At 44.8% G+C, this 27,527-nt stretch overlaps 1 protein-coding gene across 2 annotated transcripts; it reads right to left on the reverse strand.

Moving 5' to 3' along the window:
• Nucleotides 1-2,576: 2,576 nt before the first annotated feature.
• On the reverse strand, nucleotides 2,577-27,527 carry NRROS (negative regulator of reactive oxygen species). 2 transcript variants are annotated; one of them, XM_059922102.1, is made up of 3 exons: nucleotides 27,439-27,527; nucleotides 9,032-9,152; nucleotides 2,577-4,750 (listed from the first exon to the last, which is right to left on the reverse strand). In XM_059922102.1, exons 2-3 carry the CDS (start codon nucleotides 9,137-9,139, stop codon nucleotides 2,780-2,782), a joined length of 2,079 nt encoding a protein of 692 aa, XP_059778085.1. In that variant the 5' UTR covers nucleotides 9,140-9,152; nucleotides 27,439-27,527; the 3' UTR covers nucleotides 2,577-2,779. The 2 variants fall into 2 exon arrangements, with proteins under 2 accessions (XP_059778085.1, XP_059778084.1); XM_059922101.1 differs by lacking the exon at nucleotides 9,032-9,152.

A 27,527-nucleotide genomic window follows, 5' to 3' on the forward strand; every position in this document is an offset into this window, starting at 1 on the left:
AACCTTAAGATTTTGTTTTGTGACGGGATTTTCAAAATCGACACTATTGTTACTTATGTTAACAGTCCAAACTCTGACATTATTTATCTTTGATTCTGAATATTCTCCTGTCTGAATATTCTGGCTTGTGGCATCTGGGGGTGGCCCCCACTTCCCACCCACTGAGGAAGAATCGCTTGGTGCTCCATCTGGCTGTGTGGGAGGACTTAGGCAGACAACATGCTGGTCTCCCCAGGGAACTCTGGGGACAGGCTCTGTGAGTCCTCCCCCTCTGGCACCCGCAGAGTGGACATCAGAGTGTACTCTTCTCCTGCAGGTGGAGGTAGAGGTGGGAAAAGCAGAACAAAGGTACAGAATTTGCTGGAGAAACCACAGCTCAGGACTGGAGGCAGAAATCCCCCTGCTCTTATCTTTCTTCTTACTACACGGAAATAAATTTGGAAAACAGCCTTTGGACCCTAGTGAAGGACTAGCAGACTAAGAAAAGCTTACAGCCTTCTGAAGTTCCTGCCACAGGCAGGGGTAGCATTCTGTCCTAATGTCTTCTCAGTTTGCTCCATTCTGCAAGGCTGGCCCCTGAAAACAGGTACAATGGGTGGCAAGCTACATGGTATGACTGGAGGGGCTTCAAAAGGCCTGCCTGACCCCAAACTATCTCCCTTGCTGGCCTGAGGATCTGTCTGAAGTTTTCATCACTTGAGTCACTTCTTTATGCAAAGAATTTGCTTCAAGAAGTCCTCTGCTCAAATGTACACGCTGCTTAAAAGGGTGTGGTACACATTTGTCTTTCTCTTTTGTCCTCTCAACATCTAACTACCCTTCCTGTTTTGAGAACTTCACCCCTTATGAGTATTTATAGGAAGCAGAGCCCATTTTCTATTGCCAGGGCAAGGGCACAGGAGCTGAGGTCAACCAGCCGGGTCCACTTGCTCCAGGCTGTGCATCTGGAGCTGATGACCCAGGAGGGCAGAATCTGGGAGAGCACTTACTCGGCAGTGGGTGGCAGCAGTGGCGGTGAGCCTTGTGCCAGTGGCCCTGTCCCGAGCTGTCAGTGGCAGCAGTGCAGACCGTGGTGTCCAGCAGTAGGGAGAGGCTGCAGTCCTGTTCCCACAATTATTGTTTATGGTGTGATTTGGGCTGAGGTCCCCACTGCTGTGTAGCATCTCCTGTTCCTGCCCATTTTTAAAGTCTGTTCCTCAGCCTTCCCAAAGAGTCTAGAGCTTCCCAGTATCCTTTTACTAAATCCCCATGCTGCTTAAATCACACAGAGTCATCCTTAGTTGCAAGAAGCTAAGAACACTGGCTGACACAGGGGGCGAAACATTAACTCAAGAGAAGCCTTCCGTGTACCAGCCACAGATAGATTCATTTGTCTAATTAGCTAATTGTCACCTTGGGAAACAGCAGGACCCCAGGAAAGCGTTTTTGTTGATGGCGGAGGAGAGTCTGGTCTTAATGGGCATTAGCTGATGGGCTTGCCCAGAAGGACACTGGGCAGATGCTTCGAGGGATGGATATCCAAGGAACGAGGCTGGGACAGTGCGGGATGGAGAGAGATACCATGACAGGAAAGATGAAGCCACAATAAGAGCAATAGCTAACACGGGCTGACATTAATGCTATTGAGTGTGGAAGCTTGCTGAAAGGGCCTTGTTTACACTCGTAGAGCATTCAAGGGAAGTTACTGCTTTGTCAAAGTGAGACCACTGATTTTATCACTTTGGTTTGCCTAAACATTTCTGTTGACACTTAGCCTTCACGGTAACAGTAATCAGCCTGTGGAATTTCCATCCCCTCCCCATCCCCACACCACCCCTGCATTAGGCCCTTTATGATGTAATAAGCAGGGATAAAAAGGCAAGGACAGTGTAAATTCTCAACTACCAAAAGGGCTGTGTCTTTATGATCTTTTCCCCAGAGAGGAGCACAGAAATTGTTCACTGAGGGGAGGGAAGGAGAAAGGGAACTAGGAATGTAGTGAGTACAGATACTGAACATCTGTTAAGAAGTTGTTTGTGGGTTTTGTTGCCAGTAGGGGCAGTTCACAAGTTAGTAGAATTCCCTCCTTTCTGCAGTCCTCTTTACTTTCCCTTAGAACAAGGACTGTGCCCAGCGTTCAGTGACTGCCTGAATAAACTCAGGGCCCCCAGTTATCGTTCTCTTAACTTTTCCATGGAAGGGTCAGGAGACTGGAGACTCCAGGCAGGAACCAGGGCCCCCAGAGAGGACTCTGCCGCAGGCCCACTCTGGCCGCAGCAGTGATGCAAGTCAAGGCAGGGGGTGAGAGGTCCCATCTCAGACTACCCAGCTTGGCTCTGAAAGACTTGTCCTTGGGGAACCCTCAGAACACTGACTCTCGCCATCCATAGGACGTGCTCTTGGAGTGGTTTTTGCTGTAGGGTAGCACTGAATGATTTCCCTGTCTCACCTGCTCCATGGATGTCACCAAGGGAAGGGCACAAAAATAATCTAAGTGAAACTACCAAAAAGAAAAAATTAAGGAAAGAAAAAACACAAGCTGCATTTGATTTAAAAAATATTTATAAGACACATTTTTTATTTTCATAGAATGTCACTTAATAAATATTTCACCAGGATGATAGAGGATGCATCACAATGATAGAGGAAGAACTTGGGACAACTAAGGGATGGAAACATTTTAAACTTTCATTTAAACCTCAGTTCTTCAGACTTGTCCTCTGCACCAGATCTTGAAACCTGGCAGAGAAAGTGTCCTTACGTGTACAGACCAAGTGTCTAATGTGGGCACGTAGCCAGGTCAGTATATGGAGGACCAGTGGCAGCGGCTCTTGACCACCTGAAGCAGAGGCTTCCTGAAGGTGAGGAAGATGACGGTGCAGGCCACCAGCAGGGTGAGGCAGCTGGGGAGAATGAGCACGAGGTACAGCAGGCCCATGTCTACCCGCTCCCACTTACAGACCTGAGGAACGCCTCCGGGCAGCTCCGTCAGGCGAATGATCTTGGAGGAGAGGTTGCAAGTGACCATGGCCAAGTCGGCGACAGTGTGCAGGCGCTGCAGGGCCCCCCAGCCCTCCACCCCACAGCAGTCATACGGATTCTGGCTGAGGTAGATGGTCTGCAGACTTCCCACGAGCTGCTCAGACACAGCCCTCTGAGGAAGGGTCGTGAGCAAGTTTCTGCGGAGATCCAGGGTCTGCAGGGCCAGGCTGCCCCTGAACCTTGGGAAACTGGTCAAGGCATTTCCCGACAGATCCAAGTCCCTCAGATTCCCAAACCCAGAGAAGTCCAACTCCTTGAAGCTGGAACTGAGGCCCACGTTCCTGAGAGACAGGACCTGTAACGTGGGGGCAATGTCCCAGAGAGGGGCGGTGCTCCCATTCAGAAGCCCCCAGTTGCCAGACAGGTCTAAGTGGGTGAGGGCCGTGCCCTGGAACGAGCAGTCTTGTAGTGCCCCCAGCCCACAGCCCTCCAGAGACAGGCTCCGCAAAGACGCCACGTTTCTGAAATCCACACAGCCGGGGGCGCCCCCGGGGTCTAAGTCCCCCGGCCGGGGACAAAGCGAGATCTGATTGTGGCTCATGTCGATTGTAGCGAGGTTACTGGCATCGGCAAAAAGGCCAGTGGGGACACCCAGGAGCCGGTTGGAGCTCAGGTTGAAGGACCGGAGGCTCCTCAGGCAGCCAGGGAGCCCCGGAGCCAAGTGCAGCTCCGACAGCTGGTTCTGGCTCAGGTCCAGCTCGGTGAGCGCTCCTGGCGGCTCGTGCTCCCGGATGTGGAGCGTCATCAGGCAGTTCCGGTTGAGGTTCAGGTGGGAGAGGGAAGGCATTTTCTTCAGGAAACCGTCTGGCAGATACTGGAACTGGTTCTGGCTCATATCCAGGAAGCGGAGATCAGAGAGATCACTGGAAGAGAACTCTTCCCAGAGGTTGACGGTGCTGATGTTGGTCACGTTGCCGTCCATGAGGAGGAACTGGGCCACCATCTCCTGCGGCGACGAGGTGTTGTACAGGTCCCTGTAGAAGCCCATGTTGTTGTCCCGCAGCAGGAGGGTGTGCAACCTGCTGCACTGCGGCAGGAGGGGGAAGAACAGCAGCTGGTTGTGAGAGAGGTCCAGCGCCTCCAGCTCAAAGGTGGCCTCTCCCCCCGACGCCAGGAACCACTCCAGGACGTTGTAGCTGACGTTGAGGGACCGCAGCTGGGTGAGGCCGAAGTCCACAATGCAAGGGAGGTTGTTATAGGCCAGGTTGAGGTGTCTCAGCTCGGGCAAGCCGTCGAAAGCACCACCCTCGATCTCAAAGATGTAGTTCCTCTGCAAATCCAGCTCCCTGAGGCGGCCCAGGCCCTCAAAGACAGAGTCATCCAGCCTCATGATGGTGTTCTGCGCCAGGGACACGGACTCCAGCGAAGAGAGGTTCTGTAGCATGAGGGCCACCATGTCCTCCGTCAGGGAGTTCCCTGACAAGTCCAGCCTGCGCAGACCCCGCAGGCCGTGGAGAGCGGCTGCTGCCTCCTTGTAGCTCTCGGAGAGGGAGTTGTCAGGCAGCGCCAGGCTGCACAGGCGAGCCTGCTTCTGGAAGGCGCCGCGGCTGATGTACTCCAGGCGGCAGCTGTGCAGACTGAGGCTCTCCAGGAGAGGGTAGCGCTGCAGCGAGTGGTTCCACAGGGTCTTGAGCGGGTTGGCATCCAGGAGGAGTGTCTGGGAGGATGGCGGGAGATTGCCGGGCACTGAAGCAAGGTTCTGGCCTCGACAGTCAGCGACTCCATCCAGCTAGGTCCAAAAACACACTGGTCAGCAGGGCGGGGGGCCTCTGAGGTGAGGGTTTATGTACAGAAACTTAGTTCACTCATCAGACTGTTCACTAAGGCTCCAGGCCTCACTCAACACACACAGCATATTAGAGAAGATCTGAGAACCTCTCCATCGGGTGCTGAGTGCTGACCACTGTATTGCAGTTTGGTTTTAACTACAGAGAGGAACTGAGGATCAGGTCTCTACTTGGGTTCGAATCCCACCTCTGCCATTTATTCCCTATGTGACCTTGAGCAAATAATGTAGTCTAAATCTATTGTTTCCTCAGAAAAATGGAGATAAAGTTAGCACCTACTTCAGAGGATTGTAGTGAGATTAGGCAAGAGGCTGCACAGTGCCTGGCACACAGTGGACACTATTAATGCAAATGGTCACTATTGCATTGTTATCGCTCTGATCATAACACTGTGTGTTTAACAGGGACACTGCCCAAGAACCGGCAGCACTGTGGCATCTTCATTTTACCTGAAGGAATTTTGCCTGGGAGGCTCCTCTACGCTCTCGATTGATAAATATTACAGCTCAAGAGGACTTGAGAGCTCATCACCAGCCTGAATCATACAGAGAAGTAAAGGGGGTCTGGAGAGGACAGGTGAAGAGCCAGTGACAGAGCTGGGACTGGAGCCCAGAGCTCTTATTGCCCAATCCAGTGCTTTTCCTGAACGCCATTCTACTGCGACTGTGTGGCGAAGCTGCCGGGATGGATGGGTCTCGTCTCACTGCAGGAATCACACAAGCCTCAGGATACTTTCCCTCAGCGCACTTTCTACAAGATTGGCAAAAGCAATCATCCACAGGGTATCCGTTCGGTGTCCAGGAAAAAAGTTTTAAGTGATGAGATGGAAGAGCAATGGTGTTTCTTTCCACAGATTGGTCAGTACAACAAGGTCAGTGATTGCCTAAAATTGTGGGCCCAGTCCCACGGGGCAAGCGGAGTAGTGGAACAGGGGAGAAAACTCCTGAGAGAGAGGAAGAAGCACAGCTTTGGAAAGATGACAGACTCAAGTCTGAATCTTGGCTCTGACACTTATTAGCTTTGGTCTCTGGGCAAGGAATTAACCTCTTGGAGCCCCAAGTTCTTTATCTGATTATTAAAATAAAACTTCTCGTAATTAAAAATTGATACACTATAGAAATAATGAAAATTAAACTATTCAGTAACCTCAGCCTCTCCTTCAAAGAAACGTTGTTAACCTTTTGTTACATCTCCTCTGGACTCTTTTCCAAAGACATTCTCTAACTTAAAAAAGTTTTTCTTTGCAGTATGGGTGGACCTAGAGATTGTCATACTAAGTGAAGTAAGCCAGACAGAGAAAGACAAATATCATATGATATTGCTTATATGTGGAATCTTTAAAAAAAAAAAATAAAGGATACAAATGAACTTATATACAAAACATAAATCGACCCACAGACACAGAAAACAAACTTATGGTTACCATTAGGGAGGGATAAATCAGCAGTTTGGGATTAACATATACACACTACTGTATATAAGATAGATAACCAACAAGGACCTACTGTATAGCACAGGGAACTGTACTCAATATTTTGTAATAACCCATACGGGAAAATAATCTGAAAAAGAATATATATACATATACACACACACATATGAATCATTTTGCTGTATACCTGAAACTAACACAACATTGTAAATCAACTATACTTCAATTTAAAAAATAAAATAAAAAATAAATTAAAAAACATTTTAAAATGAGACTGTACTCTACAAACCATTCAGTAATCGACTTCCTCCCCTCCCCCATTAATAATATGTGATAGATATATTGCCTTGGCAATAAAAATAAATGTGATCACATTCCTTTAGGCAACTGTATATTAGTTCATTGCATGAATAGCGCAGTGGCTAAGAGCCAGATCTCTACGATCAGCCCATCTTGATTCTGCTTTTTATCAAATGGGTGAGCTTGGGCTGGTACCTAACCAGTCGGGACCTTCATTACACCACCTGTAAAATGTAAATTATACTTGTAATTTTCTCCCGGGTTTTTTTTTTTTTGAGGATTCAGTGTGATTGTTTATGTAAAGCACTTAACATAGAACCTGTCACATAAATGCTTAATAAATGTTTGCTAGAACGATTGTTAGCATGCTCTAATTAGTTAATTTCCTATTGTTGAGCATTTGAGTTATATCTAATTTCCAGATGAACGTTAGAATGAATTTGTCTAGTTCCTTCTACACCTGCCCTCCCCCCAAAAAAGTCTTTGGAGTTTTGATTGGGATTGCATTATAATCACAGAGAAATTTGGGGGAGAACTGACATCTTTACAAAATTGAATCTCCCCATACAGAAACAAGATGTATTTCTTTATTTGAGTAAGTGTTGGTCTTCCCCCCGTGGGGACTGGAGAATGCTGTGGTTAGGGGCTTTCCTCAAGCTGTGAGACCCTGTTTCACCAGAGTTGCTGCAGTTGCTGGGGACATGTCTCTGCAATTCTTGCAGCCCCACTGACGTGTTGCAAAAAGTCCACGTGGCCATCAGAGCCCAAGAAAGCTTACCACATACACTTCATGATAATGTTGCATGGCTAATGCAAGGAGGGGCTTTGGAGAGTAGCTGGACTTTCAAACTCTCAACCCTCAATTCAAAAGAGCACTGGAGGGCTTCCCTGGTGGCGCAGTGGTTGAGAATCTGCCTGCCAATGCAGGGCACACGGGTTCGAGCCCTGGTCTGGGAAGATCCCACATGCCGCGGAGCGACTAGGCCCGTGAGCCACAATTACTGAGCCTGCGCGTCTGGAGCCTGTGCTCCGCAACAAGAGAGGCTGCGATAGTGAGAGGCCTGCGCACCGCGATGAAGAGTGGCCCCCACTTGCCGCAACTAGGGAAAGCCCTAGCACAGAAACGAAGACCCAACACAGCCATAAATAAATACATAAATAAAAATTAAAAAACAGGAGCTGTTGTTTTAAAAAAAAAAAAAAAAAGAGCACTGGAAAGCCACTCTTTGATCTCACTGGTAGCCGAGTCCCTACTCCTGCCCACCAGGCTGCAGAGGGTCAGGCAGGGAGTCTAGCCTGAACCCTGCAAGCTGTCAAAGAACTCGTGCTTTATTCCCTCCTCTTCCTATGCCTGGTAACTCCTGAATTAGCTACTGTGAAGTTAATCTTTCATTGCCTCTGTAAGGGAATAATGGACGTCTGTATAGCAGAGACTAACAACAATAATAACAGTAGATAAAACACATAGCAATTACTACACACAAGGCACTGTTCTGAGTGCTTTACATACATTAACTCATTTAGTCATCATTGCAGCCCAGTGTTATGGTATTATTGGTTGGTACTATTACTACCTACATATTTTACAGATGAGGAAACTGAAGCACAGATTGGCCCAATGTCACCAGCTAGTAAGTGGTGGGGCTGGGATTTAAACCTGGTCTGGCTCATAACCCCTACCCCTTACCGGAGTCTACTTCAGCACAGTGGTTAGAGGTTACTAAAAGTGGTCAAGAACCACCACCAGCTGGGTTTTTAAGATTCATCAGCTTTAAGAACATTTTTGAATGTTATTAACCCTGACATCCAATTTGTCTTCCCAGTGCCTAGTATATAACACGGCTCAAGGAATATTCATTAAATGTATGTTTCTCAACTTTTAATACCACTAAGTTATAGGCAAAGGAGAAAGTTTCTAGAGAGTGCTCAGTTATTAGGAGCCAAGTCTGCTTCCACATATAGGCTGAAAGCCCTGGAGAGGGTGAACCGTAAAAGCTCAGGTATCTCTCCCTGGATTGCTGTAAGCCTGAGCGTGGTCAAGGACGGTGCTGTGCAGGGCAGCGTGGGCAGGGTGCTCTTCAGTACAGCTGGTTAAGCATTTGCTATGGGCTCACACACAGACTCTGAGGCAGAGCTTCTCCAACTTTAATATGCCCCCCCCCGCCACCAGAGATCCTGATACCATTAGTGGAGCTCCATCATCCAGATTCTTAACAAGGTGTTCTTGTTCCAGGTGGCTGACCTTGGCCTGTCTCTGGGATCACCTGTCCTTAGCAGGTATGAGAAAGGTGGGGCAGGGCCTTTCCCAGGCATCACCTTTACCTTTGATTAAAGAGCAGCTTGCACATGGCATCGTGGTAAGTAGGTACAGAGTGATTCAGACTCATTCATTCCCTCCCCTCCTTGACTGACAATCCATCAGCTTTCCAAATGGACCCAACCTCGTCAGGACAGGAGCAACAGACAACTTGGAGTGCCCAGGAAAACTCACCAACTCACAGCCCCCTTGGGAAGTGGCCATGACAATTCCACTTCGATTCCTCCATTCCACTGTCAAGAAGTGAAAACCCAGGCAGAGCCAGAGGGGCAGTAACTCCATCTCAAGTGCAGCACTGTGGACAGAGGGCAAGGAAGAAGCGGGTAAGAGAAGGACATCCCAGAGGGCTGCTATGCGCTCCCGGGAGAAAGAGCCAGTTCTCAGTATGACTGCTGTTGGAGGCCCACGGCTACAGGGAGGTGGAAACCCACAGATTATTCAAATACCTCAACTTAGCCAACACATTTAACCTCTCACTCAACTGTCAACAAGAACTCATTTTCATTTTGCCTCTACCATTTGATGGGCAGGTGGCTGAACCTGAAACTCCCAAGAGTCCAGCAACAGAAGAGAGAAGCAAATCATTTGAGGAACTGGGTCTCAGGTCACCTAGAGTTTGCCATGTTTCATAGTTCTCTTGAAATGTTCCTCTCAAAGCTCAGATCTGCCATGCATCACCTGAGCTCAATAAATATTTGCTGAATGAATGAATAGTGAACTGGGATTGAAACATTAATTGTAGCCTCTGGTCTCATAGAGTTACTAATTGCTGTGTCAACATGAGGCTTTCAGAAAAGAGTAGACCTCACTGATTAACTCATTTGAATAGAGACCTTTGAAAAAAGGATTTTGATATTTTGCCTGCATAAGGAAAAAAGCTGAGGGAAAAATGAAAAAACAATCTTCAGATATAATAAGGGTTATTGATGAAGTGTGCTTACCGGCTCTCTTACCTGGCCGGTGAGCCCACAACTGGAGTCATGAGAAGGCATAAAATTATACATAGACCAATAGAATTTTAGAACTAAGAGAAACCATAATGGAAATGTAATATACCCTCTACCGCCACATTTTTACAGGGCCAGAGATAAAAAGGCCACAGATAGTAAGGGCTTATTCAAGGTTCCAGATCGACTTAGTGGCAGGGCTGGAAGTAGCCCCCAGAACCACCCCCCCCCCCGAGCTCTAGGATGAGTAGCCAGGGTAATTTGTCTCCCAGTAGGTGCTGTTGAATTGACTACCCTCTTGTTGGGAGAGTTTATAGCCCAGTGGCATCCCCTCCTAGCTCTGCATTCCTCAGAATCAGAGGCAAGAGCCTGGTCTCAGCATTTCGCCTGCCCCATCCTCTCCTTGACATCCCCCCAGGAAGGACCGCAGGAAGGACCACAGGGTCTGCTCTCGAATTGTCTCCTGGGCCAGCAGTTCCAGTGCTAACATGAACTCCTCACATATTCCATGGGACCCACAGACATTTCTGCCTGACGCATCTAGCCATCTTGGGCCCCTTCCTCTTTCCCTTTCTTCGAATAAGTTTACACATCTCTAAGGCTAATTTTAACTTTCTGGTCAGATTTGAATACTCACCAGTGAAAGACTAACAGAAAAACTAAGTGAAACCAGGTAAGTCAGCTTTAACCTTCACTTCAGGTCAGGCCAGCTTTCCTTACCACAGAGGGAACCTCCAATTCAGAATTCAGCCATAATTGCCAGACACTAGGAGTCCCCATCCCAGGCTCTCCTTCTACTTCTGCACCTGTGCAGGAATTATTACCTCATGGCATGTACAGGGCACAGATGGCAAAAACAAGGCCATATGGGCTCCTGTCCTCAGTGAACTCCCAATACACACACACACACACACACACACACACACACACGGTAGGATCACTGCCCACCTTGAGATAAGGTTGCCGGACTTAGCAAATTACAAGATGCTGTTGGAATGTCAGATAAACAAAAAACAACTTTTTAGTGTAAATATGTCCCATGCAATATTTGGGACATACTTATACTAAAAAAAATTCACTATTTGTCCAACATTCAAATTTCACTGGGTTTGAATTGAGGAGAGACAGAAAGATGGGAACCATGGACTTACTCCCTTCATCCTTCATCCCCTCTGTCAGGCTTGGGATGGTACATGCTGCTGTGACACTGAGCCTTTTAGAACAGCCAACCCTATATATTGATATTGAGTTTAGATGTGTTCAGGGCAAGAGTGCAGACTGGAATGCTAGATGGGTCTGGTGTCAGTTATGCCCAGAGTGTAATTTTTTTTTTTTTAAACTTTTTTTTTTTTTTAATTTTTTAAAAATTTTTATTTATTTATTTATTTATTTATTTATTTATGGCTGTGTTGGGTCTTCGTTTCTGTGCGAGGGCTTTCTCTAGTTGTGGCAAGTGGGGACCACTCTTCATCGCGGTGCGCAGGCCTCTCACTATCGCGGCCTCTCTTGTTGCGGAGCACAGGCTCCAGACGCGCAGGCTCAGTAGTTGTGGCTCACGGGCCTCGTTGCTCCGCGGCATGTGGAATCTTCCCAGACCAGGGCTCGAACCCGTGTCCCCTGCATTGGCAGGCAGATTCTCAACCACTGCGCCACCAGGGAAGCCCCAGAGTGTAATTTTAATTTCTGGGTCAACAATAAAATTTTTGCAAATTTAAAGCATATTTTCTCCTTTCTCCTAAACTCAGTCAACCAGCCCAGAAAGACTCTTGCTGTGCCCTCTGGGCACTCCATCTCTCATGAGGCAGCATGAGAAAATTATGGGATTTGGAACCAGACAGACCAGGATTTGAATTCTGGCTCCAGCATTTGTTATTTGTCCTTGAGCAATTCACATAAATTCTCCGAGACTCAGATAATCCTGTTATAAAACAGAGATAATAATAACTACTCAGAATTTTTATGAGAATCAAATAGTATATACGTAAGTGCTTCAACTATGAAGGTACTTAATAACAATTATTATTTATGAGTTCTTAACACTAGTGAGCTGGATGAGTGATTGTTACTCCTATGTGTAATCTCCAAGGTAATTTAACAGCCACAGAAAAAAGGGAAAAGAATGAATAATTTGGCAGAAGAATGAGTAAGTCATTATACCAACTAAATGTGTGAAAGTTACGTGAGAAGGTTGGACTACAAATTCTGCATTAATAAATTCCAGAAAAGACTTATTTGAATAGAAAAAAAAAAAGGCTAATCCCAGTAACAGATGACTATGCTGGTTGAGAGCAGTCTGTCCTCAGAGCTATAGTTTACCCTGCCCCACCCAGCTCTGGTTTGCGGGGACTGATTTCTGAAGGCTCTGGGTGTCAGCTGGCCTCCAGCTGGTTTGGTCAATGGGGAACACTACTGGGAGGTTAGTTAGAAGGTAGGAGGAGGAGAAAATCCATGGTATTTCTCTGCCTGGGACAGAGAAGTCCTTGAGTTTCTTCTGGTGACTCCCAGGCTCTTGTAGTCCTCCCGGTATCCTCCCCCTACCTAGGGGAGGTGGCAGCTTCCCAAAGTTGCTAATCTCTGGATTAACTGTCTGTTCCCTGGTTGGCTTCTCAGCCTCTTCCATCATGTGCAGCCAATTTCCTGCATTAAATTTCCTCTGTTTTAAATAATCTGTGCGTTTCTGTTTCCTGGTTGGAGCCTGACTGATACAATGATGTAAGTGAGAAGGGGCTTGGAACAATACAAAACAAAAAGGTATGTGATGCCTCTGAAAAGCAATAAGAGACTTTCAAAATAATAACCGTTTAGGTTGAGAAACACTCTTCCTGGGCTGTGTGGCTGCAGAAGCCCTCCTCAGAGCCACGGCATGGTGAAGAGTACAAGATAAACAGTTGGGATGCCAAGTCTCATTGGAAAATCCCATGAACCCTCTCCCGTGTGCACAGGACTGCTTCCCTCCACCCACACTTACCCTCAGCTGGGTGAGGACCACTCAACAGTGTCTCCAGCTGTATGAGAGCGTCTACGCTTGAGTGTGCTTTTTAAAAAGTAACCATCCCACTTTACTCCTATCTGTCTGATATCTTCTGAAAAATACATCCGTTTTTTAAGCCAAATGTTTCTCATCTTAGATACATTTTTGGCGGAGAAAGGGAAGTGAATGAAGAACAATTATGATAGAGAGCACACATGACAGTATGACATTAACAATTTAAACGGGGTAACCTGGAACCTCCCCTTGTTATACTTAAAAGGGCTTGGATCAAGGGTGCCTATTTCATGGGCTGTGAACCACTGTGGGAGCCACAGAGTAATACAAAAGAACTGCAAATCAACCCATGTTCCAAGTAGGGTCTGAAAAAGTACCACGTTTCCTCCTGGTCTGGGTGACCACTGGGAATGTAACCCATATAAGACCTGAGATCCTGACATGAGAAGCAGATGGCATTAATAGAATCTGCTTGTATCTGTTCTTCCTAAACCAGATAACGAGGTTGAAGAGTTCTTTCCAAGTGCGGAAGCAGAAAATAGTTAAGTCCCATTCTTTTTTATATAGATCTATAAATCCTATATTCATTTATTCAGCTAACTATTTCTATAATCTCTCTGTATCTTTTATCCAGTCATAGTTATCATGAATATGACTAAAGTCAGAGACTGTGAGCTTCTAACTAGTGAAGAGTTTTAAAGGGACAAGACACCATTGACCCAGATGTGGGCAGGAGACAAGACTCTGTACTGTCTGTAACACATCTGACTTGAAGATGTTAAGATTGTAAATCCTACCTCATGTTAAAGTGAGGCCCTCTTAGTGTTGCATTTATATTTTTTCTTTATCTTCTAACTATTTTGTTTGTGTCATCACAAAATGTCTTTCCTGTTTCCTCTCTAAGAAGTCCTTGAAATATTAGGACCTCAAATGCTTAATGGCATCCCTTATTGTAACCATTCATCTTGATACTATGCTTTCCAATTGGTTAACATGAAAACCTGTGATTCAACCCCACATCCATCCCTTGTCTATAAAGAATGTTCCTTTTTTAGGCAGAAAGACAAAATTGGCTTTTTGTCTGGCTTTTCTCTCTCCAGATATGGTCATAATAAATGAATGGTAAAAACAAATTTATTTCATAAAACAACACGCACCAAGATTGTATTCTGAAACAAGAGGACACTAATAGTGAGGAAGAAGAATGCGTATCAGCTGCAAAAATTCCTCTTTGTTTTAGAAATTATGCTTGTTTGCTTTTCCTGTTTCTACAAAACAATAGGGAGAAGCTCCTGCTTCAATGAGCCAAGTAAGGTAAAAGGAGACTGACTGGATGGTCCCGTGGGCCGTGTGAAACAATGAAAGGGGATGGGAATATTCACTCCTCTTGGAAGGAGCATCCTGAGCCTGCCAGCAGTGGCTTGGCTGTAAGCTGGGGCAGTGCTTCCATATCCATCGCCATGACTGCATCAGTTCTGGGCTCAGGATTGCTTGGATGGAAGAAGATGGTCACGTGCAGGACAAGGAGTGGCTCCCGTCCAGGAGCCACACATGTGGGTGATACTTGCTTCTGCAATGGACGGGGAAGAAAGGATGAGTGAAAACTTTTGACTTGTCTTTGTTTCTTGAAGTCCTGAAATTTCCATGTCCCTATCATCACAAGAATCAAAATACAGGAGTGCAGCAGTGTCCCTGTTTTTGTCAGGTCCTCTGACAAACACACATGTACACTATTTTTTTTCACATGGATGTAGGTTTTCCTGTATTAATAAAATATAACTTATTCTTTTAAGGGTTATTCATTCCAAGTAGCTTTCTGTTTTCATGGAATGTCTTTATCGGTAGATAGTAAAACACAACCATCAGGTAAGGGCTGATCTACAGGTATTTTTGTCCATAAAAAGGTATCCTCATACTCAAAGTTTGGGAATACTAAGGAGTAACTCTGACCTGAGTTTTGGTTTTGCTTTGTTGGTATTTTCTGATTCATTTTCAGGAAAGGATGCTGGGTTTCTAGTATTCGGGGGCACCCTGAACATCACCTCCTCACTCCCTCTCACCTCCCCACCTTCTCCAGCTGCTGCTACTACTACAGCAGCTGCCTCCAGAGCTGGGACTGCAACCTCTTTGCTAATGGCGCTATTAGCAAGTGCTAAGAGTGTTATCCATACGTTAGCATGTAACTGAGAATTTTCTCTGCAAAATAATCAGATAAGCTTAAAAAGCTTTAAAGAGAGAGGTCTTGCAGGTGAAAGTGGAGAACACTCAGTGTTAGAAACAAATATTTATAGACTGGTTGTGGGCGGGGCAGGGGGGAGGGGATGAGGGGCAGAATCTCTAGAAGCAGAGTTTGCACAAGTGTGGAGTGTAAACGTGTGATGGTGACATCGCTGAACACAAAAGCCACGGGTGCTAGGTAGAGGACTCCACAGAAAGGGAGTCCGCATTTGTTTAAAAATAAAAGAGCAGATCCCACTTGGGATCCTGGGAGAAAGGGAAGGGCAGCTGGTCACAGACCACAGAAAATAGATAATAAAGAACAGAAACCCCAGTCTGTGACCACTTCAAATAATTCCTGCTACCAAGAAGTATTTGAATGCCTCAGGCAAGCAGCTCTGGTGTCTGATTCTTAGCAAAAACAAAAAACAAAAAACAAAAGTGTGATCTCAACTGTCACCGAATGGTTATACTTAGCATCTCCCATGATGAGGCCACCTGCATCCTGAGTCTCTAGGTGTGGTGCCTTGGGAAACACAAAGTCCCATCTCGGTAGTACCCTTGCCAAAAATTGTTTGCCCTGAACCAGTCATAACGAAAGATTCAGACTGTAAGATGTCCTACAAGACAGCTGGCTTGGACTCTTCAAAAAAAAGTCAGTTTTGAAAAACAAAGAAAGGCAGGGGAGGGGAGAAGTCTGATTACAAGTGACTAAGAAACATAATAACCAAATCCCATGCATGTACCTTGAGTTGATTTTGGATTTTAAAAAATCTCTAAAAGAAAAATTTGAGACAACTGGGGAAATTTACATGTGTACTAAATGATGTCTTTTTAGGTGATATTATGTACAAATGATATTACCAGATTATTGCTAATTTTCTTAGGTATGATAATGATGTTGTGGTTATGCAGAAAAATGCCTTATTGTTAGGAAATGCATGCTGAAGTATTTAGGGGTGAAATTTCATGATGTCTACAATTTATGTAACCTTCTTTCAAATGGCTCAACAAAGATAGAGAGTGAGAAGGACAAAGAGAGAGAGAGAGAATTAAAGCTAATTATTACTAACTGACAAATTTAGCATTGTACTTTCTTTTAACTTTCCTGTAAATTTGAAATTTTTCAAAATTAAAAAATAATGGGGGCTTCCCTGGTGGCGCAGTGGTTGGGAGTCTGCCTGCCAATGCAGGGGACACGGGTTCGAGCCCTGGTCTGGGAGGATCCCACATGCCGCGGAGCGGCTGGGCCCGTGAGCCACAATTACTGAGCCTGCGCGTCTGGAGCCTGTGCTCCGCAACAAGAGAGGCCGCGATAGTGAGAGGCCCGCGCACCGCGATGAGGAGTGGCCCCCACTTGCCACAACTGGAGAAGGCCCTCGCGCGGAAACGAAGACCCAACACAGCCATAGATAAATAAAAATAAATAAACTACGTTCCTTTAAAAAAAAAAAATGGGAAAAATAAAATAAATGTTGGAGTTCCTAAAGGGAGAGAGATTATGGTAATCTTTGGTCCCCAAATTTCCAGGAATGTACATTTTTCAAACTTTCTTCTCAGAAAGGTACTCAGGAAACATTTGTTAAATTTAAAATGCATTACACAGAAACCTTTAAAATATCCTGAAACTTCTAACATTTTGACATTCAAACTAGAGCTTCCAGACAGCATCTCTCACACCTGAAAGGGGCACAGAAGTGTTAGATCACATGGCCTGACTGTGGTTCAGGAAACACGGTTGATGTACTACTGTAATTTCCACTGTCCAGGTCAATTGCTCTGTCCACCACACCCACAGTCCCTCTGGAGGGGCAGCCCTCAGGAGAAGCTTATGACCTCACCACTACCTGGACCTCCACCAAGCTGACAGAACCTTCAGGAAGCACCTGACCAGGGGAGGTCACTCCTTACTTGTGGCCGTCACCCTATGAGTGATCTCAGTGCAGAGAGACAAGGGAGAGAATTAGGTAATTAGCAGTGGAAATTGGAGCCAAGAGGCACAGAGAGAGGAGGTGGAGTTGAATTTTTGAGGGATTTGCCATGAGGAAGCAAAAGCAGAAGCTAGACGACAAGGCATATAGACAGAAAAGAATGAGATAGTCAACAGAGGGCAGAGATCAGAGAAGATGGCCTAGGAAGAATGACGAGAGGGTGGACTGCGAAGGCTGGGAGAGGAGGCGGGGAGAGTGGGCTCAAGGCTGCCTCTCTGGTTCCTGGTGGTTCTTGGAAAATGGCTGGGTCCGTTTCCAAGCTCCATGGTTTTTCATGATAGCACCTCACCACCATCACCACCCCCATAGGCTGGCCCAAAAGTTGCATCTTAGCAACAAAAAGAACCTAACTAAAACAGGACTTGTGCTCTTTAATAAGCTTGAACACAAAGACAAAATAGAACGTCATATTTCAAAAGAGCACATTCAAGCATTATGATGCTACCTGAAAATTAGAGAAAGTAGCTGAAATCTGAATGCAAGAATGTATTTTTCAAAGTGCACCCTATAGGCAAGAATCACAAGGGATAGTAAAACTAAAGAGTGAAAATTTGTTGGGAAACAAGATATTAATATAGTCTTAAAGTATCTTATTAATACAAGTTACTTGTTAATTTTACAAAGGTGAAAATAACGGCTTTATAGTGGAAAAACTGGCAAATGCCTCCTTAACCAAATGATCAAAATACTATAGGGGACTTTCTGCGGTACTTAGTAAAATTTGAATACAGACAACATTTGAAATGATAGTATTATATCAATGTTAATTTACAGATTTTGATCACTGTACTGTGGTTATGTAAGACTGTCCTTGTTCTTACAAAATACACACTGAATTATTTAGAGGTAAAGGGTGTGATGTCTGCAACATTACTAAAGTTCCAATTTCTCCTCATCCTCACCAACGCTTGTCATTTTCTGTCGTTTTTATTATAGCCATCCTAGCAGGTGTGAAGTGCTATCTCTTTGTTGCTTTGATTTGCATTTCCCTGATGACTAGTAATGCTGCACATTTTTCATGTGTTTATGAACATATGTGTTTTCATGTGTTGGCCATTTCTATATCTTCTTTGGAGAAATGTACAAAATGTGTACTTTCGCATCCAAAGATTTTTAAATTTTGATTTTGGAATTACATGTAAAAGAAAATGCAGAATAGTTATAAAAGTAAAGAACCAGTTGTATTTTTGGTCAAACATTCCTATATTTTGCAAAGAATATTGACTCATTAAAAAAGAACTTGCAAATTTAGGATTGGAACAAGAGAGCATTTAGAACTGAGATGTGTGAATCCAGACCTCATAATTTGCTTCTCTGGCTTCCTCTCTTAATAATGAATTTGTTAACAGAAATAGACTCACATAGAAAATAAACGTATGGTTACCATAAGAGGAAAAGGGTGGGGGAGGGATAAATTAGGAGTTTAGGATTAACAAACACACACTACTATATATAAAATAGATAGCCAACAAGGACCTACTGTATAGCACAGGGAACTGTATTCAGTATCTTGTAATAACCTATAATGGAAAAGAACATGAAAAAGAATAGATAGATAGGTATGTGTATAACTGAATCATTTTGCTGTACACCTGAAACTAACACAACAGAGTTAATCAACTATACTTCAAGTTTTAAAAAATAATGAATTTGTTAAAATATAGGCAATACAACGGCTTTTGAGTGCCTCGCCGAAATTGTCTCATATCCTGCAGATAGGAGAAAGCAAATTGGCACACTTTCTCTGAAGGACAATTTAACACGATTTATCAAAGACCTTGAAAACATTATTTTATACAATAATTCCACTTCTAGGAATTTATACTTAGGAATTACAGTGTAGGTAAAAATATTTTTACAGAAATATTCATTGCTGTATTCAGTGATAATACAGCAAATATTCAGTGATAATAATAAAAAGGTGGAAATCATCTAAAAGTCCAATAATGAAAGGATTGGCTAAATACATTATGATACAGCTATACAATAGGTATAATGTGTGGCAATTAAAAATGCTTCAGTAGCAATATATTCAACACAGAAAGATGTCAGGAACCTGCTCACAAAACAGGGAGCTGTCACCCCGGATGTGTTTAAGCACAGGCAGGTGGACAGCTTTCCAGGGATGAGGATACTATAATGATGACAAAAACTATTTTTTGAACTTTGTTATAACAGTTGTCTTAATACAGTAATAACCTTGCAACACAGGCATTATGATTCCCATTTTACTGGAGAGGATATTGAGGCCAAGAATTTGAGTGATGTACTCAAGATGAGAGCCAGGCTTTGAACCTGTTCCATGTATCCCCTTACCCTGGGCTCTTCCTTTACCTTTGCAGCCACCTTTCCAGGGGCTGGGCTAAGAATATGCAACCCCAGATCTAAAACCCCTGGACTCTGAAAAGTAAAAGTAGTGTCTATAGTAAAACTTATTTTAGTTATTAGTCAGTGATATTTTTTCTTCCATTGACTCCAAACATAATCCTTTTAAGCACACTCACAATCATCTCAATTCTAAGTAATTATAAGAAATTCTCTAGTTCAGTGATATTTATTAGGCTCTGATTATGACATATATTTTAATTTTTAACTAATAATAGATTGTTTCTATTCTTTAAAAGCTTGTCTTAATATAGTAATTGAAGTTGATGGCTGGCAAATTAGAAAATACAAAGAAGCAAAGATACAGATGTGGACAAAGTAAATATCAGGTGCAATTCTCCCCACTGTTGAGCTGCTGACATGTATGTACCCTTTCAAGTATTTTCTACACACATGCAGATGCATGCATATTCTTTTAACAAATATACTACACATTCTGTTTTGTATTTTCCCTATTGTACTATTGGGGCCCCTTTGCATTTGCTTCCAGGACTTGGATCCCCCTTTAAGCCTGGACAAATAAATGAGGAGTTGCGTCATTTGAATTTGTTGGAATGCTCCTTGAATATGTGGTCCTAAGAATTTATGTGAGGAAGGACAGTTCTGTGGCACGTGACTCTTAGCAACTGCACTTTCATTCAAATTTTGTAACTGACCACCCTTTTGAGAAGAACTGCAGCATTCTGAAGGGACTATCCACCAGTATTTCGGAGGTGAGAACACTCAGGCCAGAGAAATGAAGTGACATGGACAAGGTGCCACAGAGAATGCAATGCAATGGTTTCTAAGCACCGGTTTAAAATCCAGATCTCTTTTTCCTACGTGGAGCCTAGCACACCTGGTCAGCCAGGCTCCACAAAGGCTCTTGTGAGAAAAGTCTTCATCTGGGAAAGGTTGAGGCTCTGCCTCCACCTGGAGGGAGGCTGGAGGCCACAGCAGCTCTTCTTCCTTTGGGCTCTTCCTATAGCTACGCCAGGCAGCCAGGGTGTGGAGCACTGCCTGTGTGCTACCCTGCTGACTTTGTCTCCTCGGGGCTACAAATGAGTCAACCAGCTTCCCTGTGTGGTCAAGGTTAGCCCTTTAGAACCAACAGAAGTCAAGTCACTCTGTCCTGTTCCATAGACACTGGCTGCATCTAGCCACAGGTCTTAAAAGATGCAAATCTGCTCCCACGGGGGTGATAACACCTTGTTCTTACACGGCTGGTGGTGTCTCCTTTGTATAGAGAGACACACATACTCTCTGTGAATAGGCACCCAACCAATAACGCATTCGTTTCAAACTTGTCGTTTCTGTTCAGTATCATAGGTTTGTTCTCTCTGATCATTTCACTCCTGTCGTGGCTCTGGTTGACAATAACAGCTGCCTTGCTGACCTCACAGGGTTGTGACAAGACTGAATGAGAGAATGTGTGTGAAAAGGCTTTGTCAATAAGGAAATGTTGTGGACTACACTAATAAGATAAGGTAGTGTCAGGTTAAAGGGAAGGCAGAGTTCCTCTGTGCAAACAGGGAGCTGGTGTTAACTAAGACAGAGGAACTGCAGTACCTTCTCCCTTCCATGTGTGAGCCTTGGGATATTCAGAGGAGACACCACCCAGAGTCTGTGGGAGATTATGGATGGAAGGGGTTATAGGTGATAACTGAGATTTATCGCCCAGAGTAGAAATGTATCACTCCCACCCAACCAGCTGACCCTGGTTCCCTTGAGAAAGAGCGCAACTGAGGAATGAAATGATATAGATTCCTGATAACTGACCAGCTCGACTGGGGTAGTACTCAAGCTCCCAGATTGCCTTCTAGGCTCTTAACCGTAGTATCTAATGTTTATTGAGTGCTCACCTTGGGATAAGTGCTAGGCCAGGTGCTCTACATATAGTAATCCTCACAAAATCCTAGCAAGAAAATGTTATCATCCTCATCCTACACTTGGTAAACTGAGGCTCACAAAGGTTTGGGCCACATAGCTAGAGATGTCAGAGCTGCAATTCAAACTTAGTCTGTGAAGCCAGCAAAACTCAGTGTCAATTCCACAAGCCCCAGCCATCCTGGGATACTGGCTATCCCTGACTAAATCACACACTGTTTCCTCTGTGGGAAAGGTCCTTTTTCTGGTATTCTCCAACTGCTGAACTCTTATTCATCCTTCAAGGCCCAGTACATGTGTCACCTCCTCATCATATCCTCATAGTTCAGATGCGCAATAATTCAATAATCCAAATAACATGATACTATAGTATAGATAGTTATAATGCCTATGGAAGTCTTACATTTTAAAAAATATTTTATTTTTATGTTTATGAAAAGAATGTGAGTGGTGATTGGGTATTAATAGTAATTTGACTTTTCCCCCAATTTTTATTATGAAAATTTTTAACATACAGCAAAGTTGAAAAAATTTAACAGTGATCACTGGTATACCCACTACCTAGATTCTACTATTAATATTTTACTATATTTGTTTTTAATCACATATCTATCCATCTACCTATCCTTCTATCCATCCTTCAAGCCACCTTATTTTTTGATGCATTTCAAAATTGATTGCAGTCATACGTACACCTCCCCATAAATACTTCAAAATGCATATCAAGTGATTTTTTTTAATTTATTTATTTATTTATTTATTTTTGGCTGCTTTGGGTCTTCGTTGCTGTGCGGTCTTTCTCTAGTTGCGGTGACTGGGGGCTACTCTTTGTTGAGGTGCGCAGGCTTCTCATTGCAGTGGCTTCTCTTGTTGCAGGGCATGGGCTCTAGGTGCACGGGCTTCCGTGGTTGTGACACACGGGCTCAGTAGTTGTGGCTCGCGGGCTTAGCTGCTCCACGGCATGTGGGATCTTCCTGGACCAGGGCTCGAACCCGTGTCCCCTGCATTGGCAGGCAGACTCTTAACTACTGCGCCACCAGGGAAGTCCCTGCATATCAAGTGATTTAACCTTAAAAAAAATGTTCCTACTTTTTCAAGCTTCTGGGTCAATTTAATTAATTTAATCTCAATTTAATTGAGATTGCAAAGTCAGCTATTTTATTTGGAAAAAAAAAGTTTCTGTCTTGTAAGAAGAAAAAAAAAAAGATTTGATAATCACTGCCTTAGTGTTCTCAGCCAGAATTAGCAGGAAAGCAGCTCATACTAAAAAGTGAATGATCTCCTCTTTAATGAACTGCTCTTTAATAGGTATTTATATAGGTAATAATGAAAAATAATCAAATGTTCATGGTGTAGTTTCAGGACAGTAGGACAGATAATTTTACCCTTTTAAAAATCCTTCAAATTATACTAGCAAGGTGGGCTACTTGTTATAAGGCTAATTTTTTTTCTCTCTCTAACACTTATTTGAGTTCACAGAGGAATGGGAGTAATGTGATATTTTTAACGCCCTCCCCCAAATAATGATTTTTAGGGAGTTCTTGGATAAAGCCAAAACAACTGGATTATAATTTAATGCTACTGGTTAATAATAATAATAATAATAATAATAGCACTTGAGGTTGCAAAGGCTTCTTATAGATATTTGATCTCATGTAATACTTGCAACAGTTCTACATAGTAGGAATTATTATCTCCACTTTTTATTTTGGTAAAATATACATATAGTTTACCATTTTAACCCTTTTTGAGAGTACAATTCAGTAGAATTAAATACATTTACACTGTTGTGCAATCTCACCATTACCCTTCTCTAGAAGTTTTCCATTATCCCAAACTGAAATTCTGTCCCATCAAACAATAACTTCCCATTCTTCCCTCCCCTCAGCCCCCGGTAACAACTATTCCTTTTCTATACATTTGCCTATTCTAGGTACCTCATATAAGTGGAATCATATAATACCTGTCCTTTTCTGCCTGGATTATTTCATTTAGGATAATGGTTTCAAGGTCCCTCCATGTTATAGCATGCATCAGAAATTCATTCCTTTTTATGACTGAATAATATATAGACCACATTTTGTTTCTCCATTCAACCATCAATGGACATTTGGGTTGTTTCTACCTTTTGGCCATTGTGAATAATACTGTTATGAACATTGGTGCACAAATATCTATGTTAGAGTCCTTGCTTATTGTCCCCATTTTACAGATAAGAAATCCAAGATTCAAAAAGGCCAAAGTGAATTGCTTAAGTCTCATGGCTTATAGAAAGTGAAGCCAAAACCAGAGCTCAGTTCTGGCCCAGGTTGGAGGTGCTGGATGCACACCTGTATGGGAGGAATATATGTTGGGTGAATGTTCAGCTGGGTTGCACAGGTAAGTATTTGTTGGTAAACAGGTATCCCATGAGCCCCACCCCAGCTGCCTGGCCCCTCTCTTGTAACTCCCAGTTCCCTCTCCCCCATGATCTAGCAACCAAGGAGGTAACATCTGACCCAGCAGGGGCCCCCAGGACACTGCTTCTAAGAACAATGTCCATTCTGTTTGGTCAGTGCCCATTCCATGTGGTGTTTGATATCCTGAATAGCACCCCTGAGCGTTCAGAGGGCTATGGTCTTCTCTGGGGATGAGGTACCCTGTCAATGCCGTGGGGTGTACCTATGACAAAGATGAGGGCCTTTGGAGGTTCTGTAAAAAGAGCTAGAAAGCCTAGAAAAAACTGGGGATTTAGAAGGAAATAAGAGGACAGTAACATTAGTGAAAATGGAAACTTCAGTTTAGGGACCCGAGGAAGGGCACAAGAACCTAGAAAAAGAAAAAGGCCATCGGGAGAGTCCCACGAGGAAGTCTCAGGGTGTCAGGCTGGGCAGTGATAGGGAGACCATTAACATGTCTGAGGGTGAAGGAGGTGGCCCAGGGCCAGGCATGGAAAGACCAACTTGCCACTGACCCTGCAGGCTGAGGAAGAGAGCTCAGCCTTTCCCTTTGGTGGGACCACTGAGGGGAGACACCGGAAAGGCAGGAGAGACCTGAGGGGTCATGGCTGGGCCAAACAAGGAGCAAAAATAGAGACGATCAGGAGGAGCCAGCGTCCAGCCTGGCATCTAAAACAGAATGATATGAAGTTATTGGGGAGTATGATGTGCACCCCAAGGTGAGCCCCTGAGGAGCATTGTGGGTGCTGGGTTGCCTCAGACACTTAGGTCCTGCTTAAGAGAGCCAGGGTGGAAAGATAGAGAGCCCCAAGTGCTACCTTGCGAAGAAAAATCCCCTCCCGATTCTTTTCTTTCTTGGAGGGGCCAACAGAAAGTTTCTTGGGGCACACAGCACAGCACTTGAGCAAGGCGACCTTGTGGGTTGAGGTTGGAGGTGGGGAGTCCCTGTGTCCTCACAGGGTTTTGTGGCCACGTTTAGCCATCACTGGCACCAGCCCTGCTCCTCATGCCCACCTTGCTAGTGAGAACCACTACAGGGTTCTACTTCCTCTTTTATGCCCTTTCTTCAGCCTGAAATCACTCACGCATCAAAATGAGAAGACACGTGTGGTTTGGTCTCAGCCGCTGACTCCATTCACTCTGGAAATCACTTGGTTTTGCCTACCCACGTTCATTTCTCCTTCTGGTAACAGCTCCCCAATTCCCCTTTCAGGAAACCACCCCTTCCTTTCTTTTCTCTCTTCCTTTTCTTTCAAAAAATGTTTTATTTGTGGTAAAATACACTAACATAAAATTTACCACCTCAACCATTTTTAAGTGTAGAAATCATTAGTGTTAAGTATATTTACATTGTTGTGCAACCAACCCCCTTCCTTTCTTAAAAAGTCTGTGTTCTTTTGGGTCTGGCCTCAACTCATCGCTCCAAGATGAGCACTATGATCAAGGCTGGGCCCTTGAGAGCCTCCTAATTCCTTAACCACAGTGATTGGTTTATAACAGGTACAGCACAGATGCCAAGCCCATGAGAATCAATCTAAACATTTTTGCTAGGACTATTAGAAAAGAGGCTTTCTCTTCCTGCTTCAGATGCCAAACTGGTGGGAATTAAGCTTAGAGCTGCAGGCAGCCATCTTTGTCAACAACTTTAGGATCTGCCTGATAATGAAGCCTACACAGAGGAAAGCAAAGGTGAGGAATGGAGATAGATGGATGCCTGGCAATGTTTGAGCACCCAGATCCAGCCATGCCTGAAGCTGTTCCCCATAGACTTTTTGGTCATTTGAAACAATAAATCCTCTTTTTTTTTTTCCCCCTGAAACCAAGCTCAGTTAGGTTTTTGTCATTTGCAACTAAACGACCCCTAAACTCAAGTTGACAGTTGCTTGTGAGACTTGATAAGATCAGTGTCCTTTTTCCCTCTCCTCACCTCTCTGAGCTTTCAGAGATCATCATCTAACCTAGCCCAGAACCCCCCACATACTGAACACATAACATTCGTTTGATGATGAGGTTGAGAAGAATAATTTTGGGGGAAATGAGTATAATAAAGAAAAATATTTGTCACTAATGTGCAGATACATCAGTGAGCATCCCTGACCATACATGCATGTCCTAAGAAAGATAATGTTTTTCAGTCATGGGTGAAAGCCCACCCTCCCCTAATGTATGTGGTTACAGTGTGGATCTGAGCATGATGTGAGGTACACCTAGTGTTCCATCCAAGAATCTAGCTCACACTTTGTGATGTGGATGCACGCTACAGCCAGAACACAAGTTACAATCAGTACTAGCATCACTCTTTCGACAGAATCAAAAAGACTAGAGACAGACAGGTCAATGCATCCCTAACACAGGCCCCGGGACAATTACCCGGAGCCTGCTCTCTGTTTGGGAGCCTCCTGTTCTTGGATGATGGGTTTAAGGACTCTATGGGATCAGGTTCACATGGGTTTTCATGAAGTTCCCATGAGGGCACCCATTAGATGAGATCACCCTCTTTGTGAAAGAGGTTTTGATTTTTGTTGAACCTAAAGACGGGAGTTGAGGTTACCCACACCCCTGGGGCCCATGATTCTATAATCCCCTCTAGGAACTCTCAGACATACATGTACAAACCTAGGTGGTATGTGAAGAAAATAAATAAGTCTCAGGGCTATAAAACCCAGTAAACCATCAACCTCCACAGAAAGAGTCTGTGCAGCACAGCCAGTAGGTGAAGGGGACACAGGAGACCTCAAAAGGCCAACTCTACAAACTCTGAGTGATTCTGCTGTCCAGACTCCTAACAGGCTGTTCCTGTCATGGAAGAAACCTCCCGTGGAGTCCCTTCACTCCCCCCTGGAAGTGCGCCACCCTGGACCAGCCCTATCCAGGGGCTCCATTCCTAGGACCTTGCCTCAGCCTCCTGGAGTCCCAGCCACCGTTGGAACACGTGGTCACCTCCCCTCAGGGGTGCAGTGAGCTGGCAGCCCATTCTGAGGGCAGCACACAGCCCACTCGGCGGCTCCTTACTTCTGTCAGCTCCTGAGGGCAGGGGGATATATGCTGAATCCTCCAGAATCCAGCCCACAGGGAGAAGCTGCGTGGGCTACAGAAGAACACTGTACAAGGGGATCAGAGGCCTGGAGTCTAGTCTCCAGGCTGTGGGTTCAAGTAACAGAACCTGGGGAATCTCCCAAGGACACACACTCTGTGGGGAAGGGGCTTTGTCTGTCTTCTTCACAGCTCTAGCCCCACCCAACACCTTGAACTCCAACTCGCCTGCACGTGGAAGCTATCCATAAATATGTTGTTGTTAATGAGTTGCAGGGTCTTCATCTATGAAATCGTGGTTCTCAATCCACGTTGTTGGGCAGGAAAGGCAGGCTGAGTGTTCACAGAGCAGTCTCACTACATCACTACATCCAGTCATCCAGCCCAGGGAGGGAGCATTACTGTTCCCATTTCGCAGACGAAGAAACTGAGGCTCAGGAATTCCCCCCACAGAGCCAGGAATCAAACCCAGGTCTGACTCTGAAGCCCTCACTGTTTCCACTACACCACGCCACCTCTAAGTCTCCCAGAGGGAGGTATTTCCACCTCCACCCAGAGCTGTAGCCCCCAAACAGAACTGGTGGAGCTTGGATGCAGCAAGCCACAACTTCCCCGTCAGCCCTGAGCTGTGGGCCACGGACGCTGACCTCCCGCCTCCCCACTCTTCAGAGCCGCCCGCCTCTGGAGGGACCGCGGCTGCCCCTCAGGAAATACTCACGGCTCCCGCAGGCCCAGGCGGCTCCGCGGGGCGCATCCTCTCCCGGGGCTCTGGCCTCCTCCTCGACAGCAGCCGAAGGCGCGGTTGAA

This window comes from Balaenoptera ricei, chromosome 4 (assembly GCF_028023285.1).
Source record: "Balaenoptera ricei isolate mBalRic1 chromosome 4, mBalRic1.hap2, whole genome shotgun sequence".
Taxonomy (NCBI): domain Eukaryota; kingdom Metazoa; phylum Chordata; class Mammalia; order Artiodactyla; family Balaenopteridae; genus Balaenoptera; species Balaenoptera ricei.